General features: G+C 29.6%; 4 protein-coding genes across 4 annotated transcripts in view; 2 read left to right on the forward strand and 2 right to left on the reverse strand.

Annotated features, from left to right (window-relative positions):
* Positions 1-1,482: 1,482 nt before the first annotated feature.
* Positions 1,483-3,101, reverse strand: LOC146534820 (40S small subunit processome assembly factor 1). The gene is made up of 3 exons (XM_085192472.1): positions 2,750-3,101; positions 2,183-2,367; positions 1,483-1,617 (listed from the first exon to the last, which is right to left on the reverse strand). Exons 1-3 carry the CDS (start codon positions 2,997-2,999, stop codon positions 1,555-1,557), a joined length of 498 nt encoding a protein of 165 aa, XP_085048598.1. The 5' UTR covers positions 3,000-3,101; the 3' UTR covers positions 1,483-1,554.
* Positions 3,102-3,511: 410 nt separating this feature from the next.
* Smyd3 (SET and MYND domain containing, class 3) lies at positions 3,512-11,308 on the forward strand. The gene is made up of 9 exons (XM_085192469.1): positions 3,512-3,959; positions 4,093-4,177; positions 5,331-5,490; positions 5,799-5,926; positions 7,217-7,393; positions 7,856-7,955; positions 8,764-9,063; positions 9,710-9,872; positions 10,524-11,308. The coding sequence occupies exons 1-9, from the start codon at positions 3,832-3,834 to the stop codon at positions 10,735-10,737; spliced, it is 1,455 nt and encodes a 484-aa protein (XP_085048595.1). The 5' UTR covers positions 3,512-3,831; the 3' UTR covers positions 10,738-11,308.
* Positions 11,309-11,425: 117 nt separating this feature from the next.
* LOC146534822 (RNA-binding protein 45-like) lies at positions 11,426-13,211 on the reverse strand. Its single transcript, XM_085192471.1, has one exon. It carries the CDS (start codon positions 12,922-12,924, stop codon positions 11,506-11,508), a length of 1,419 nt encoding a protein of 472 aa, XP_085048597.1. The 5' UTR covers positions 12,925-13,211; the 3' UTR covers positions 11,426-11,505.
* A 592-nt stretch (positions 13,212-13,803) lies between these two features.
* Positions 13,804-17,786, forward strand: part of fzr (fizzy and cell division cycle 20 related) — a 59,189-nt gene continuing 55,206 nt past the window's right edge. Inside the window, exon 1 of the mRNA XM_085192760.1 lies at positions 13,804-14,388. Coding sequence (XP_085048886.1) covers positions 14,250-14,388 — 139 coding nt within the window. The 5' untranslated portion in view covers positions 13,804-14,249. The remainder of the gene's footprint in view (positions 14,389-17,786) is intronic.

Consider the following 17,786-nt stretch of genomic DNA (forward strand, 5'->3'; position numbering starts at 1 on the left):
ATGCAGTTCCATCTTTTTTGATACAGTCAAATATTATTATAAACACTAACACTGTTATATGCGAGAGACGCGTAAAGATAGTAAAATAATGTTATCACAATGGAATAGAATATGGTAATGATGTTCAATTGCGAATTATTCACCTATTTAAATCAATATTTTACCCCCACCTATAATTAAGAAAGGATTAAATTAATTAAATAATCGACAATTATAACAAAGTAATTATTTTAATTGTAGTAGTTACATAAGTGATATGAAACAGTAGCAATCATTAATTAATTTGATAAATACTCATTAAATTGTAGAATTGAATATTGAATCATTAATTTAAGTATTATTAATAGTTCTGACTGTTGGAAGAAATTTAGGCAGAAATGGGCTTTAATTTTTTTATGTAATGAACGTAATGAGTTGATATCTATTCTATATATATATAAAAGGACTTGTCCTCACTGACTGAGGTAAGACGCACGCACAGCCGTGACCGCTGATGATAGAAACGTGGAATTTGGACAGATGTTTACTTTCGTAATCTGGACATCCACTAAGAAGGGATTTTGAAAAATTTTAACCCTAAAGGGGTGAAATAAGGGTTGAAAGTTAGTATGGAAAAAAGTTTAAATCGGCACCGATTCTTATAAAATTTGAAATTCAGACTCTTGAAAGTATTTAATTGAACACGTGTTTCATGGTTTTCTAGAATTCACCCCCTAAGGGTGCAAATAAGGGGTTGAAATCTTTAAAACGCCACCGATTTTTATAAAATTTGAAATTTAGACTCTTAAAAATATTTCATTGAACACATGTTTAATGGTTTATTAGAATTCACCCCTAAATACGCAAGCGAAGCTGCGCGCGTCCGCTAGTTTAATATAAGGTTATACACAAGTGTACACAAGTTGTAAATGAAAATTTTTATGTGTAAATACGATTTTAGAAACCCGCTGTTTCACAGGTCCCAGGAATACTGCAGTAGCATTCACCTGTCAGTTTATTGTCGGTTTATTGCTAACAAGTTATATCAAACTGCTAAGCTTCATATTAATGGAGACTAGACTGCAGCCAGATTTTACCACCCATAGGGAGAATCTTAGAATAAAATAATTATTAAATTCATTTATATTGTTAGTGTAGTCATATTGCTGTACTACTAATAAATTGTGGGCATTTTGTTATAAACCCCAGATGCTAACTATTAATACTAGATAAATAAATTTAAATAAACAAAACTATATATATATATATAAATAATTCTGTGTAAACAATCTCTATATTCCAGACATATACAGTGTTTTTGTTAGCACCACTTTAAATGAACCACAGTTTTTTTTTCTTGCAAAAATCACAAATTAATTATACTAATGAATTAACTAATTAAGCAACCTTGATAATTAAATGAAATATACATTTATTTCTAGTATGTATAATTTTAAATAATATATCAAAATGATATATGGATTCTTCAGAAAAAATAAACAGTTTTGTTTGATTAAATATCAATTTTATTTACATAATCTTAGTAGTAATAATTATATTTATTAAAAATATAGGTTATTTCTTTCTCTTTTTTCCTGCTCCTTTTTCTAAGTCCTTCTTCAAGTCTTTCTTGTTAACCTGAAATTTAAAATGTTACATTTGAATTTATGAATATTCAGCACCAAATAAAAAGACTATTGGAGGAAAGATTTCTCTTTACCATAATTAATTACAGAAGCACATAACAAGTCATAAGTGGACCCGAACGCGGCTACGCCCGCTTGAACTATACGAATACGATAAAATATATGTATGAAATTATTTTCAGTTTTCAATAGAGAGATGCGTTAAGCAAGCTCATTTTGGGTGACGTTTTCTAACAAAAACTTTGCAAATCGTTGCCTAGCAACGACAGTTGTTATTAACATGGCGGAACAAATTGCAAGTCAAATTAATAAGTATTTTAATATATTGGTATATATCGAAAATATTACATATATGAGAAAAAAAAGTATCCTATGTTCATCCCGAGACCCTCAAGTATCTCTGTATGAGTATTTTATCACAATTAAATTAGCGGTTTGACCCTGATTGCGTAAAAGACAGACAGACAGACAGACAGACAGACAGAGTTACTTTCGAATTTATAATATAGGTATGGATAGGTATGGATTGTTAAGTATTTTTTCAGGTTAATAAATACCTTTCCATAACTGCTTAACAAATGTCCCACATCATTTTTCGTATTTTTTTTCTTCTTAATGCCAGTTGTTAAAACACTTTTTGCTATCATTGATTGTTTTTCTTCTTCTTTTTTTAATTTCTCTTCTTTTCTCTGTTGCATGAGCTCCTTATAATTTATATATTTTCTTTTAGGCGGTATAGCTCCTAAAAAAGTGACACAATGTGAATGTAATAAACATATTAACAATTTTATATATTAAAATATCAATCTCCATTGGCAATGGGATCATGTCTGTTTGAAAACATGATAGTTGTAAGTTCAATCTCTACTCAAAGAATACTACTTATTCACAAACAAAGTAGAGAAAGAAGTATCTTCACACTATGTTCTATATGCCTAATTTGCTCTCTGGAGATACAATGTGAAATTCAACAAATGTAAGTATGTGTAAACATTATGAAAGTAATATAAATCTAAATCGGTAAAACAATAGGTATACCAGAGGGAATTAAGTAAATAATATTTTAATTTAAGTAGAAATTTTAAAAGTTTAAGTAAAGTAAAAAAAAAAGCTTATAAACTAACCTAAACTAACTGCCAAAGCAATTTTTGCTTCCTTCTTCTTTGTTGGATCAAAACCAGACATTCCGAATTTGACGATTTCGTGCCTAACTTTCTTTAAGTCTAAATCCTTCTTAGTATTATCTATTTGTCTCCTTTCTAATTTATTTTCAACTGGTTTCTTTTTTGGTTTGTGCGCTTCAAATTTAACAACTTGAAAATTGTTATCGGCATTTTTTAAAGCTAGTGCTGCTTTTGTTACAATTAAAGACATTATAGTTGTCGTTTTTTATTCTAGGCTGTTTAAAATACCTATTCATTTAAATATGAATTAGAGAAAATAAACTAACTTGACAACTATAACAAAACAAAACGTGAGCCGAGCCGTGAGCCGTGAGTCAAATATCATTTTTGACTTTGACATTTTAGAATGTAATAGATGTATGATGCGATCAATACAAAAATATCTTAAACATTTTTATAGTTACCGTTCATAATTATAGTCATTATTTCAGATAATCTAAGTGGGCATTAATAATTAAACATGTTTTGTTTATCTATCGACGGGCATACCTTTATTTCAACTTTAAAACAAATATATCGCAATATAAATAGCTAAACTATCACTTAAATGTAAGATACATTTAATCAAAACTTCTACATTTTTATAACAATTATAAGAGTTATTCATTTATATTTAATAGTTTTCTTAAAAACAAAAACTACAAATTTTTAATAAAAGTGACACTTGACGTATAGTCAACATCTGTAATCTACATGTTTGTATTTCAAATGTCAACATAAAAATGAATTTGGCGCACCTGAGGGCTAATATTAGAATGGTTTTTGTTTATTTTCCGCTGTGATATTTGTTATTATGGATGTGCTACGTCTAAACTAAAAATAATGTAACCGATATTGAATATGTATATATAGAAAAGCAGGTATTGAAGTTAATATTTTGAGCTTACATACGTAAGAGTTAGTCGCTTGCGTTTATACATTCCTCAATTTTAAAATCGACTTGTTAGATAATAGGAAGAAGTATATTTTTAAACTTAGACATTCTATAGTCGTAAGAGCTACGGGAAAAGCATTAAATAAATATGAAAAATAAATTAAAAAGAAATGTAACGGCAATCAAAGCCGGCGATCTTATATTGACAGAGCAACCTTTTGCATTTATATTGTCTTCAAAAGAAAAAGGCATAAGATGTGATAATTGTTTACAAAGGTGAGTGATATAATTTTAATATTTTTATAAATAACATTTTTTACATTCAATTAAATAAAGATTTACAAATTTCACTATGTATTTAAAGTAAATAATAATAATAATAATTTGTACATTTTATTGTTTTATTCAGATGTAAAGTACTTAAATGTTCTGGATGTCAATTTGTACATTATTGTGGCAAAATATGTCAGAGAGACGCATGGAGTGATCATAAAGTAAGTAATTGATTATTTATTTTAATTTAATTATTATGATACTGTTGTGTAATACCTAGGTACTACTTTACCTACTTAGTTTTAAAAAGTTTTTAAGGCAGAAAATTCATATTTTAACAATTAATTTCAAATTCAAATAATCATTTTAAGCATATAATATGTAAGTGGTCCATATAGAATGGAGTGTCTTAACACTACCCTGCTGTGCATGGGATACAACATGGTTGCTGAATTTTTAATACCTACTAATGTGTGGTATTTAAACCTTCAATTAAAGGCAGGTTGAGTAAAAGAAACCCACTGTTAATACACTTCATTCCCCACTTTCAACTTAATTTTTGAGACATTATGTTTTGAGCAATGATTCATTAGACACATCCATTACACTATAATATTCATTTATGAGCACATAACAATTGTGTGAGATTTAAACCCTCAAACGATTAAAAACAAACAATTAAATACAAAAGTGGTAAAATAACAAGTATTTATATCAATAAAATATTCTTGTAGCTATGATTAATACAAACCAAATGCAAACTTTATGGCTCATTGCCATTTTAAACTAAGTTGTATATAGTAAATTGAAACATTATATTATTATTGTATGAATGAATATTGGCCTATTATTAAATTTCTGGCATAATATCAAATGAGTATTATTTCCTAGTGGTGGGTGTTGTATGGATATACAACCAAAATACTACTGATCTTGTATCTGTTTACATGAGTTTTTCTCAGTAATTTATTATCATATTTCATAGTTATATATTTAGATATTTATATTTATAAATATCCAGAATAAGGCATTTGAACAAAATATTTTTGTTAACCAACTGTGGTAAAACCGAAAAGAAGGTTTAGGTTTTTAAGACAAATGTATATGTCTTTTGCATTGTTTCTTATAAACTGATTTTGATAACCTGGCAACCTACTGTTAAGACACTCCATTGTCATTAGACACTTCCGTTACACATGTTTCTGTCAGTGCTGAGTGCCTCGTTATCAAAGTGAGGAAATATAAAAGATTACATTCTCCCGATTAGGTGTCGAACCCATCGCAATTACACTCGCATGCTTGTAGCCATAACGGCCTCAAACCTATTAAAACTTTAAGAAATACATTTAATATTTATACATTCATAATTTTCAGTGGGAGTGTGCTAATTTAAAAAGAGTATCTCCAAAAATAATACCTGATGCAGCTCGTATGCTAGCTAAAATAATAAATAGAATACAAAGAGGCGATGGTGCCACTTACAAAGCATTTTACTCTGTAACTTCATTTAGAATGTGGAAAGATTTAATGTCACGTAAGATAAATTATATTTTTATTAATAGATATAATTAAAAAAAAATTAAATAATTTATTTATATATATATTTTATACTTTTTCATTTTTCACCTAATTTGTATTTGTATGTCATATATATTATATTATTTATTTATATCCAATTAAAGTATTATTTTAATTTTATAACAGCATTTCAAATACATTAAACAGATAATGCAAGTCTTACTAAAAATATTAAAATAAATGATTTTAAGTTAAAATATACATTATTTTCATAACTTTTTAATTTCTTCTTTTCCAATTAACTTACTAATAATTTATTTCTAGATTATTCCGATTTAAAAGCAGATAAAAAGAGAATGGATCATTTTACTTCATTATGTGTAGTGTTGTTTGAATTTCTAAAAGATCTGTCATTACCAAATACCGTTGAACTTATGGGTATATATGGAAGGGTAAGTAATATATTAATATAACTAACAAATCATGTTTTCAGAAACTTTTTATTATATGATAATTGTGTTCTATTCTTCAATTATCTATATATATAAAAGGACTTGTCACAGGCGTAACCGCTGTGCGTAGAAATGTGAAATTTGGACAGATGTTTACTTTCGTAATCTGGACATCCATTAAGAAGGGATTTTAAAAAATTATAACCCTAAAGGGGTGAAATAGAGGTTGTAAGTTTGTATGGAATTTTTTTTAAATCGGCACCGATTTTTATAAAATTTGAAATTTAGATTTTTAAAAGTATTTAATTGAATACGTGTTTCATAGTTTTCTAGAATTCTCCCGCTAAGGGTGCAAATAAGGGGTTGAAAGTTTGTATCGATTTTTTTTAATCGGCACCAATTTTTATAAAATTTGAAATTCAGACTCTTAAAAGTATTTAATTGAACACATGTTTCATGGTTTTCTAGAATTCAACCCCTAAAGGTGCAAATAAGGGGTTGAAAGTTTGTATGGAAAAATCTTCAAATCGCCACCGATTTTTATAAAATTTGAAATTTCGACTCTTAAAAATATTTCATTGAACACATGTTTCATGGTTTATTAGAATTCACCCCTAAATAAGCTAGCGAAGCTGCGCGCGTCCGCTAGTCTATCATAAAACTTTTTGTCGGTTTTTTAGTTTTACAGTGTATTCTGCATTTAGCAGAGAAGCAGATAAATGGAACCTCCCATTTACAGTCACACGCTGTGCCACTTCGCCACGACTGTCTCTTTAATGAGAATAAAACTTCGAATTGAATGGTTCAGTATAAATTGAAATGTTGTATATTATAATTTCTAGTGATATCAACATTTTATATTTATTTTTTAAAATAACTTCAAATAAATATAACAGTTATGCTAGTAATCAACTTCGTTGCTCCAGGACCCAATAGCTACTTGTAAATATTGTAAATATATATTTTATTTAAAAATTACATTTTATTTATTTTATTTTATTTAAAAAATATATTTTTAATACATTTAAGTGTATTGAATATTTTTATTAAGTATAAATAACAGTCAAATGTCCTTAATAATATCAAACTAAAAAGCAACATGTTCTTTTTTTTTACCCTGGTATATGCGATATAGTGCAGGAAGCTGTTTACAGCATATAGCAGGGTAGGCAGAGAGAAACTAGAGTTAAGACTCCACGTTTCCCAATTATGAGTGGCGGAACTCAATGCTGAAGAAGCAACAATTACCACTAAAATATATTCACATAAAATAATCTATCTCAATTACAGATGATAATAAACAGTTTCACAATCTTAGACATGGATATGAACTCTATAGGTTCAGGTATTTACATAGGTGCCTCTATCATAGACCACAGTTGTGAGCCCAATGCGGTCGCTACATTTGATGGGAAAACTATTAATATTAGAGCTATAAAAGATATGCCTTGCTTGGACTGGAAACAGGTGATTTTTTTTAAATAATTTTACTTGAGGACATACAATTAAACACACAAAAATACTTATACATAGACATACAAGGATATAAACTTCATATATTTAATTATTTACATACCTGCTCTCATTATCAGCCATAGCTATAGTGTGTTATTAATATTAAAGCTATAATGGAGCATTTCTTGTTTTTTTTGGAAATTCATATTTTGTTTAATATTTATGGATATAGATGTGAATTCCATAAGTACCGCAAGGATTGGTTCCGATAAAAAAGATTGGTTCAGATATTTGAACTAATGGCTTTGGTTGGACAGGAAAGAGGTTATACTTCTGTTATAATGCATAATAAAACCTGATTATGTCCATACATCTAAGATAATTAAGAAATAGTGGTATTTCAGAATATAATAGAACCAAAAAGAATTATTTTAATTTTGAGATACTTAAAGGCACATTTTTCTATTCTTTCAGATAAGGATATCCTACATAGACTTAATGAAGACGCCGTACGAGAGGCAAATGGAGTTAAAAGAGAACTACTACTTCCTGTGCCAGTGTGACAGGTGCTTCGGTAAATGCTTTAAATGTGGATAGTATTGTAGATTTCGAGGCTGGCTGTAAACGCGACGGGTTGTGGGTTCGATTTCTATTCAAATGGAATGAATTATCTACGGTTCCCCTAGGAGTAATGAATTATTTGAGCTGCCCCAGTAAGACATAACGCGGCGTTACTTTACACGTAATGTTTCGGAATTGGGCGGAAAACGGAATGTCTTGTCACTAGATTGTCAACAGAATATGCACCATATACAAGTTGAATGTAATAAAGTGAACAGGTTCCCCAATTACTACTGACCCTGGGACATAGCGGTAACGTAAACTATATTTTGAATGTGCAACTTGAATGTACAATAAGAAAATTTTAATGTTTCGTATACAAAAGTAGTTTGGTTATGCCACAATATGAAAGTATAATATCTAAATAAAAAGCTACGGCGTTTATAGAGATTATCTTGTCATTTTTTATTTGTAGTGTTAAACAAACAGTACTTCACATAGGTAAAATGTATAAACACCATTTACTACAATTTACTTACTTTGTTGTTGTTAAATTGAAACGTAATTTTTATAGCATTAAAATATTCTGATATCATTTGATATTAAAAACGTTGAATGGCATTTAATAAATTAACCCATCACTCATTTGTAATATGTGTAATATAATATGTAATAATAATTTAGACGTAATCATTTCCCCAAGTGTGGATTGAACCCACAACCATTATGAGTGATCACACCCAGCCTCACTGCCATGAGAGTGTTTTATTTATCCAATTTCTTTAGTTTTATTTTAATAATATATTATATATTTGTTTCAGATGAAAATCATTTAAAATATGAGCATGCAGCAAAATGTCTCAATGCTAAATGTGATAATCCTATAAATATAACTTGGAAAGAAAATTTAATATTAGTTAAGAAACCAAAACCTAGAGTGGAAGAAACTAATGGCGACGATCAAAATGGCGACATTTGCAAAGAAAATGGAGTTTTAAAGGATGTCATAAGATGCACTGAATGCGGGACCAAATATCCTGAAGAAAATGTCGAGAATTTTATCAAAAGCATGGAGTTTAGTGAATTGCATTTGTCTAACATGAAGGAGTCTTCTTTTGCTTGTATCCTTTTTTTCTATAAAAAGATATTTTCCTTGTTGGCTTGAGCGGTATCACGCATAAGCAGGGGGAACCTAGTTAAGATTCACTCCCCACGGAACTCCAATGCTTGAGGCATTGCGTGTTGCGGAACTCAGCGACGGCTTTTATCCTGTTACCAGAGCAGAGAGAAATGAAAATAATTCGTTCCCACAAATTGAATAGAATCAAACAAACAAGCATGTAAGTATAAAGATACGAAAATCGTTTGAAAGTAAAGAACATAGCGTATAAAGTAGGGTAGTGTTATAACAATTCTTTCCTACCTACTTTAATCAATACAGAAAATACATTTATATGAAAAAGCATATTTTTATTTGATTGGTCTGGTAACATGGCAAAGCACGGCGAGAGTTCTGCTACTCAACACGCAAAGCTTTGAGAATTACGTCTGTGGGATACAGCGTGGAGCTAAAAAAACCTATCCTATCCTTATTTAGAAAACGTGTATAAATTTTGAACGTAGAAGATTCAAATCCAAAATATTAAATTTTTATGTTTTCTAAATATTTTTTTTTTCCTAAGTGTGGAGTAACACTTTAAAAAATGTTTTCACTGCAAACTATTATCACTGCAAAAATACTATAATTTTAATCTACACGAAAATCAGATGTAGACATATGCAAGTTCTGTCTAGAGAAGCAAGAGGGGGTTCTCCATCCCCTAAACGTATTATACGCTCAGACGTTAGACAACGCGTTCGACGCGCTCATACAGGTGCAGCTGTGGGAACACGCGTGCGAGTACGCGGAGAGGCTGTTACCCTGCTTTAGGTTGGTACTATTAATTCATCTTTGCCTCATACGGCGTTTAGTTACGCCATTCAACACGTTTTGTGAAGTTCCGGTGGATAGTGGAGAACGAAAGACCGTCTTGCTTTATGTAATGTTACCATTCATTCATTCTCTCAACATGTATTCTGAATTTTGAGTGGAAACTTGAGAACGAAAGGTAAGGCCATACTTCAGATATACGCGGAGATAATTTTACCTTGCTTTAGGTAATTTTCCATTCATTCATTTTTATGTGGGGCTATATAGCGTTAAGTTCTGGACAATAACACGCAGTCTTTAATTTTAATGGAAACCGAGAAGAAAGAAGGGAGAGATTATTAGAGATTTTGAGAGATTTAACACCAGATTCTGTCTCCGTACACCACTATATGGTGAATAAAGACCTAAAAATGTGTACACAGATAATGTGGCCCTTAACAGCTTTGAATTCCGCCGCCCAGCACGCATTCCGAAATTCGGATAGAAAGTGGAGAACAGTCTTGATATTGTATTCTGTCTACTCTGTAATTTGCTTTAAATCTACATAATCTATGTGGCTGATGTGTTGAAAGACATTAGATACTTCTTACAGTAATTTTTTTGTGTTTGTTTCTGATCAATATAAAAATACTGTTTTTCCAATCATTTCAGATTTTACTATGGCAACTACCATCCATTAGTTGGTCTCCTACATATGAAATATGGGAAAATATTGTTGTATAAAATGGACTTAGCAGGGGCATTGCACCAATTCAAATGTGCTGAAAAGATAATCAAAGTTACTCATGGGGAGAAGCATACTTTGTATAAGGATCATTTAATGCAAGCTATTGACCAAGCTATTATAGAATCTACTGATGATTAAAATTGTCTTATTTAGGGAATATCCATATTTGTTTATGTTAAATTGCTTAAAATTACTCTCAATGCTATTTAATTTAAAGTGTATGTATACGTATGTTTTATCAATGTTTTACTTTGTTGTTAAATATATATTTTTTTAATTATGTAATATTTGACTTCAGATTTTTTTTTCATTTCTGTTACTCGAAACAGTTTTAAGATTCAGTTTGCTTCTACTGTAAACTTCAAAGTAGTTCAGTAGTTTTAGACTAGTCAATATAAATATTATTTAACATTAACAAATATGGAACTCCACCTAGAGAACAAACAAATATGGCCTTAAATAAAAGCAATAGTTAAATCATATTCATATGTTTCGAAAAAGAATAGTGTTTTGTCATATTTTTATATTTCAGTCTTATAGTGGTCATTTTAAATAAAGAAAAATCTAGCAATTTTTCATAAAAAAACATAATATGCAATATAGCAGATTTGTTCAAATTAGTGTTATTGGTTAGGATTGTCAATTATTTTGTCATCAAGCAATAAGGCTGTGTGTGCAATAACTTAAAATAAATAAAAAAATATCCTTAGAGAGTCTGTTTCATTTGTCTGTCCACTTTAAAAGGGATAATTTTAAAAATATTATGATTTATAATTGTTACGGAAAACAAGGGAAGGAGACCAAAAATGGCCAAAAATATTGTCTGTTTGTAAGTTCATATGTTTATTAGTTAAAGTGATATAAAGGATAGTCTGTAAGTCTACAATATTGTCGTAACGTCTGTCTTTATTCATTTCTCATCCTCTTAACGGGTGCCTCGGCATCCGCTTCAAGGACTTTAATGCGTATCCCACATACTTCTGCCCCATGTAATGTCTTAATAGCTTCGTCAGCCGATTCACTGACTGCATATCGAGCATATCCTACAGTTTTGCTATATAAAGTATATACGTTAATTAGGTTACCAAAACGACAGAAAATATCTCTTAATACTGTAAGTGGTGGAGGTTGAGGTTTGCAAACTAAGAAGCATCGCTTAGCGACCGGGCTATCAATATCTGCTAGCGGCTGAGGAGGAGGCAAACTAACACTACAATAATTCAAGTCGTTACTGTTTGGTATATTATCATCGGAAACCCCTGCTGTGGCCATTTTAATCAGTTTCGAAGCCTCTGCTATAGCTTGTGTCAATTGTGCTAAGTCTGGAGAGGCAGAATCAGATGTTGTTGAAATAGCATTTCGTAAGTTACTAACAGCGGAGGATATAGAAGGCAAGTCTTGGTCTTCTTGCTGATTGTTTGTGGGTCTTACAAAAATTTTACAACCAGGTGGATATTCAAATTCATTTAATTTCTCCACAGCATAAGCAGCTGAAACAGGGTTGGAAAAATGTGCTGTTCCTTTACCAAAATTTCTCATCAAATCAACAAAGTAACGACATTGCACCAAACCAGGGACTATGTTAAATAATGACTCTACATGCATTTGTGTTAAAAAGGGACTGCATCTAAATGAGACTTTGGTGTAGCCTTTCGGGTCAACATTCATCATACCCATAATTGAATTTCTTTGGTTTCCTGTAGAAACTGCCAAATTATTTATATTTGTTTCAAAAGCAGTTTCTGTTCTCTTATTATATCCTTTAGGCTGAGCAAATATTGCTCGATATCTCCGTTCACAATTCTCAAAAGCAGTTGCTGCTTCTGAAAATTTTCTGTACTTTATATAAGCAAATCCTTTAGATTCCCCACTTTGCCTGTCTCTTTGTATCAATATGTCATCTATAAGGCCATATTGTTTGAATGTCTCTTCCAATTTTTCTTCATTTACATCCTTAGAAATATGTAAAAACAATCGTCTATACTTATCGCTGTTATAATCATCAGACTGAATATCAGAGCGATTCGCAGCTACCATGATTTTAAGAGGACGGCTGCTGTTAGCAACTGTCTTGCCATTCAAGGACTCTAAAGCAATGGCAGCTTCAGAAGTTTTGGAGAATTTAACATACGCAACACCTTTAGGTTCTCCAGTTTTGTGGTTGCAAGGTATATAAATGTCTTCTACTGTGCCATGTTTTGAGAATACTTCTCTCAATATTTCTTCGTTTAAGTCCTTTTGACGAACAACAAACAATCTAGAATAAACGGGAGTATCCTCGCGATCTCTATCATCGTGACGGGGAACTTTGCGTCGATATTCCATTTTAATAATTGCAGTTTGCAAGTTTGCATATAATATATTAATATGTAAGATGTAAACTATATGAAAGTATATAGTCTAAGAAAAGCTAGTTAAGTATTCAATTAATAATCACAAATACGTACTACTACGTAAAGATAACTAATAAATCTTTTCGATCTACATTAACACCTAACGCAATATATATTCTTATAAATATTTTATGAGTTTATTTAAGTAAAAATTGTAGGTAAAGAGAATAACTACAGACTCATAGATTAGAGTAAACACAGAGGGACAACAGAGGTCACTGCACCGTGCACGATAATGTAAAATGGCCGATTATGCTTAATACAGATTAACTATAAATAACACGACGAGATTTGAGCAAATAAAAATTTACCCAAGAGTGCTGGACATCCGGTATTATGAATTTCGCTCTTCGCTTCGTTTCTCCTTGCCCCACATAATATAGTAAACAATATTTAAAATTTTCATTAAAAAGTTTTGCTATAATATATAACACTGATTCACTATTTTTGATATCACAACTAAGCAAGTAGAAAACATTATATAAAAAATTAACAAACTGTACAATTTATCATACAATTGCTTGTCTTTTTACATGTAGTGTCACAGTATGCCATTATATTTTAAAAAAGCACAATTATTTGATTATTGAGATTTTTTATACATTTTTCTATTCAAGTAATTTGAAAGCTTATTATAAGAAATATATATTTATCAAAAATGTTATTTTTAAATATTAATTCCATGATTCCTCTGTTTTAAATATTAAATTTGTAATTTTTCTTAGAATTTGTAGTGCAACAGATAATATATTACATTTGATCCTTTTTGCGCGAAACCGTTCGATTTAAAAAAGAACGTTACAATTTTAATGGCAACACAGTGTTTATTTATGCCAAAGGCTAAAAGTGGTTCGTATTTTACGTAAAATTTATTATATTCCAATCGTTGGTTTGTACAAATTGATTTGTTATCTAAATATACAATATAATAGTTACCGTGAGACAATATTTGTTGGTGTGAACTGTTAAGATTAACTAATATGATTATTGATAATAGGAGCGCTATGGGGAATGTCAGATGGAGACTCGTTCAAATGATTGTTAGCAGTCGAGGGGTACAGTAGTCTTCTTGCTGCTTATCAGATCACTAATAAACATTAACTTTGCCGGTGTGTTACATTGAATTGAACTTTAGTATGATCGGTTAATAATCTACCCTGTTTTAAAATAATAATCTAGCTGCTCTTCCATTAAAGTACCCTCGAATACCTAAACAAATAAGAACTGTGTTGAAATTTCTTAGTGAAAGACTTAAAAATGTTTAGTAAACCTTATGAAAAAAGGCTGTTAGAGCAATGCAGTCCCACAGGAAAGAAATATATTATGAGCAGGCCTGATTGCTCTGACAGATTTATTCCATGCAGAGTTGAAAATAACTGGAAGACCAGCTTTCAAGGTAATTTTATTATAATATTTTACTTAAAATTTTTTAGTTTCAACTTTTCTTAATTTTATAAATTTATAAAAGGCTAGAATATTATTTAAATTCTTAAAAAAATTGATATGTATTTACTTATTTTTTTGATTTGTTAATTTTTTATTTTTCTAGATATTTTATTAAAATATAGCATTCTATTCAATATATATTAAATATTTTTTATTAAATATTTATGTAAATTATATTAATAAGAAAATTATAAAATTTCTATATTCTTCAATAGGATGCTATATTTAAATAAAACTATAGATGCTATATATTAAAGTTAAATAAGAGTTTATTAGATATTCATATAAATTATATTAATAAGAAAATTAAATTGTGTAGTTGTATGTATAGCTGCACAAAATGGTTTTTGGAGTCTATCCCCATTATGGGTATTCACCTCATGCAAAGCTTAGCATGGAGGTCCACCATCCAATATATTGTCTCAAAAATTAGTTAGTGTATTAATATTATGTTACCTCTGTGGACCAACAATGTGCAGGATAGTGTACAGAAAAAAATATGTATATAAAAAAAATTGCAATAATGTATATATATTGTTTTAAAAAAAATAAAAAGTCAGTTATTATAATAAGAAAATAACTTTTTATCATACAAGTAAAATGTTTATAGCTTCTTTTGAAATTTTTTTATTGAAAAAATCAAAATATCAATAGCACCTGATTTTGTTTTCACAAATATTTTTTTGGTTAAAAAGTCCAACCTAATTATTTAGGTCTCATTAAATTGGAGGTCACTATATGTGACACTTTGTTATTAACTTGACCTTATAGTATAAGATTACTTTTTATTATTATTTTATCTCTTGAAGATGTGCAGTTAACATGCATTTGGTTGCGGCTAGCTTTTTTGTTTATTTTTAAAGTTTACATCATTCATTCTTTTTCAATATTTAATATTCTATTCATATACTGTCTAATGATTGTGGTTCAGGGTTCTGTTCTGGAAAGTAATTTTGTTACTATTTCTCATATTTGACCAGAAAGTATGTAAAGTATACTTCTGCCTACCCTGCTATATGCGAGACGAAGCGTAATACCAAAGAATATCATATAAATATCCCAAATAGAGTAACTGCTAAAAAAACATTTAACCATACTATGTTTTTCGATTTACTGTAACGAATTGACCATAACTTAGCAATTACTTAATAAGACTATAATCTACTTTGCTTATTGTACATTATAATGACAATGATTCGGCTGAAATTGTTCTTCTAATAATTATGGCCTCCGAGAGTTCATGATTATATTTCGCTACTATTGCAAATGGATACCTTATATGTAAGAAAAACAACTTTTATAAAACAATAGTTTTGCTATAGTGCTGCTTATTTGTTTTTTTTTAGTTGTATAATCTTATTTTATTATTTTTTTGTTATTGTTCCTAGTAATATACTCCAAGTGATGATAACAATTCTAATATTTTAATATATATGTCATACAAAAGACTTTTGTAACATAGTAATAATTGTTCTATCAGTTATATCTGACATACAAACACAATAAACATATATTTATATATGAAGAAAAGTATATACTTACTACATCTATGATAATTATTCAAGGTTGTTCGGTACTTCAAAAGATTTGCTCTGTAACAAGATAAAATGGCAATTAGTATATCTAATAGTAAATAACCATATTATTATTAGTGTAATTTTTTTGTTATATTACATATTATAGAACTAATAGTATATTTTTTTTTGTTATTTTATCATGGCCCATTAGAAAAAATTATCACATTAAAGTATAATAAGACTGCTTTGGTAAAGAATATGAATTCAATATACCTAATATATTATATACAGATTTAAGTAGTAATTTTTGTCTTTGAAAAACTTTTTAAGTATAATTTACTATGAGTGTGTTATTTAATTCATTAAGTAACCAGTATTTCATTGATAAATTAATTATAGCAATTGTTGTATTATTACATAATTGAACTAATTGAGGTTTAATTTATCTATATTCTATATATATAAAATCGAAAGGTCACTCACTCATCACGAAATCTCAGAAACTACATGTGCTAGGAATCTGAAATTTTGCATAGGAGTTATTAATAGGACGTAGGTGCTCGCTAAGACGGGAATTGGCAATATTCGACTCCTGGGGGGTTGTTTTTGGGGTCGAATGTTCGTATGAAACTTCGTTACTACAAATGCTAGGAGTCTCAAATTTTGCATAGACGTCACTAGGAAGTAGTCATGGAGACAGAAATTAATAATAACATAGTTCACGCGGGTGAAACCGCGAGCGGGCCGCTAGTATTTTATATAATATTTATTTTTTTCTTATTTTTAGAACAGAATGACTTCATTCTTGTTCCATGTTTCTCTAGCATTTCTTTCTTTAGTATTAAGATTATCTCTGTTTTCAGATTTATTAATTTAAACATACAGACAAACCAAATTTTATTTAAATAGGTTTTCGTTATGAACTGTTGATGATTCCTAGATGAACTATTATAGAATGAAAATCAGACGAAAATAGTAGGCACATTATATTGTGTTACTTTTACCAAAATTTACTAAGTTATAAAAACGTAACTTTGATTTTCTAATAAGAAAATTCAAATTAAAAAGTTACGGTAACAAAAATTCTGTATAATTTAGACAAGATTTTTTTTAATTAAGTCATAATCTACAAAGTAATATACTCCCAACTCATTCGTTTTGAAGGTTAATGGCCTTAGACCTTTTAATTACGTATTTAATAGCAAAATTAGAAATGCGACTTAAATCAGGGCTACCATAAAACAATGGGTATTTGCTATTCATTAAAAAACGTCGTCACACACGGCTACCCCTGGAAGTACGTATGAACTGTATAGATTACAACATTCAAAGGGAAAAAAGTCTTTAAGCCGGTGAAATTAATGGTTATAATACCATGACCTTCCCGTCAGAGACACGTGTGTGAAGAGATGGGCATTAAAGTTTACTTACCGACGATTTCCTATTTCGTAATAGAAGCTATAATGAGTTGGGTTTTGAGATGCTTTTTCTGCTTTCTACGTTTAAATAATGATAGGTTTTAAATTTACCGTACAGTTTTATATCTAAACTAATGTTATAAAGCTGAAGGGATTGTTTGGATGAACACGCTAACCTCAGGAACTATTGCTTGGATTTTTTTTATTTTCTTTTATAGTGCATTGTTCCTGCTCCTAGAGTTATTTTGGACACTTGCTATTCATTCATATTCAACTCTTAGGCCCGTATTTATAAACAGCTCTCAAGCCTGAGATCGATCTTGAGATGTCAATTTGATTCGTAAGTTATACATCTATGAATAAAAACGGCATCTTAAGCCCGTTAAATTAACATTTGATCATGCGAGCGAAGT

The sequence above is a fragment of the Heliconius melpomene genome, chromosome 11 (assembly GCF_056956725.1).
Source record: "Heliconius melpomene rosina isolate 202511_hmr_F chromosome 11, ASM5695672v1, whole genome shotgun sequence".
Lineage (NCBI taxonomy): Eukaryota > Metazoa > Arthropoda > Insecta > Lepidoptera > Nymphalidae > Heliconius > Heliconius melpomene.

Bases quoted from the DNA above. Each gene is read 5' to 3' on its own strand.
- LOC146534820 (XM_085192472.1), bottom strand. From the start codon at position 2,999: ATGTCTTTAATTGTAACAAAAGCAGCACTAGCTTTAAAAAATGCCGAT. The intron at 2,368-2,749 runs GTTAGTTTATAA...TCACTTTTTTAG, and splicing joins TGCTTTGGCAGTTAGTTTAG to GAGCTATACCGCCTAAAAGA. The intron at 1,618-2,182 runs GTATTTATTAAC...TTTAAATTTCAG, and splicing joins TGTTAAGCAGTTATGGAAAG to GTTAACAAGAAAGACTTGAA.
- Smyd3 (XM_085192469.1), top strand. From the start codon at position 3,832: ATGAAAAATAAATTAAAAAGAAATGTAACGGCAATCAAAGCCGGCGAT. The intron at 4,178-5,330 runs GTAAGTAATTGA...CATAATTTTCAG, and splicing joins ACGCATGGAGTGATCATAAA to TGGGAGTGTGCTAATTTAAA. The intron at 5,491-5,798 runs GTAAGATAAATT...ATTTATTTCTAG, and splicing joins GTGGAAAGATTTAATGTCAC to ATTATTCCGATTTAAAAGCA.
- LOC146534822 (XM_085192471.1), bottom strand. From the start codon at position 12,924: ATGGAATATCGACGCAAAGTTCCCCGTCACGATGATAGAGATCGCGAG.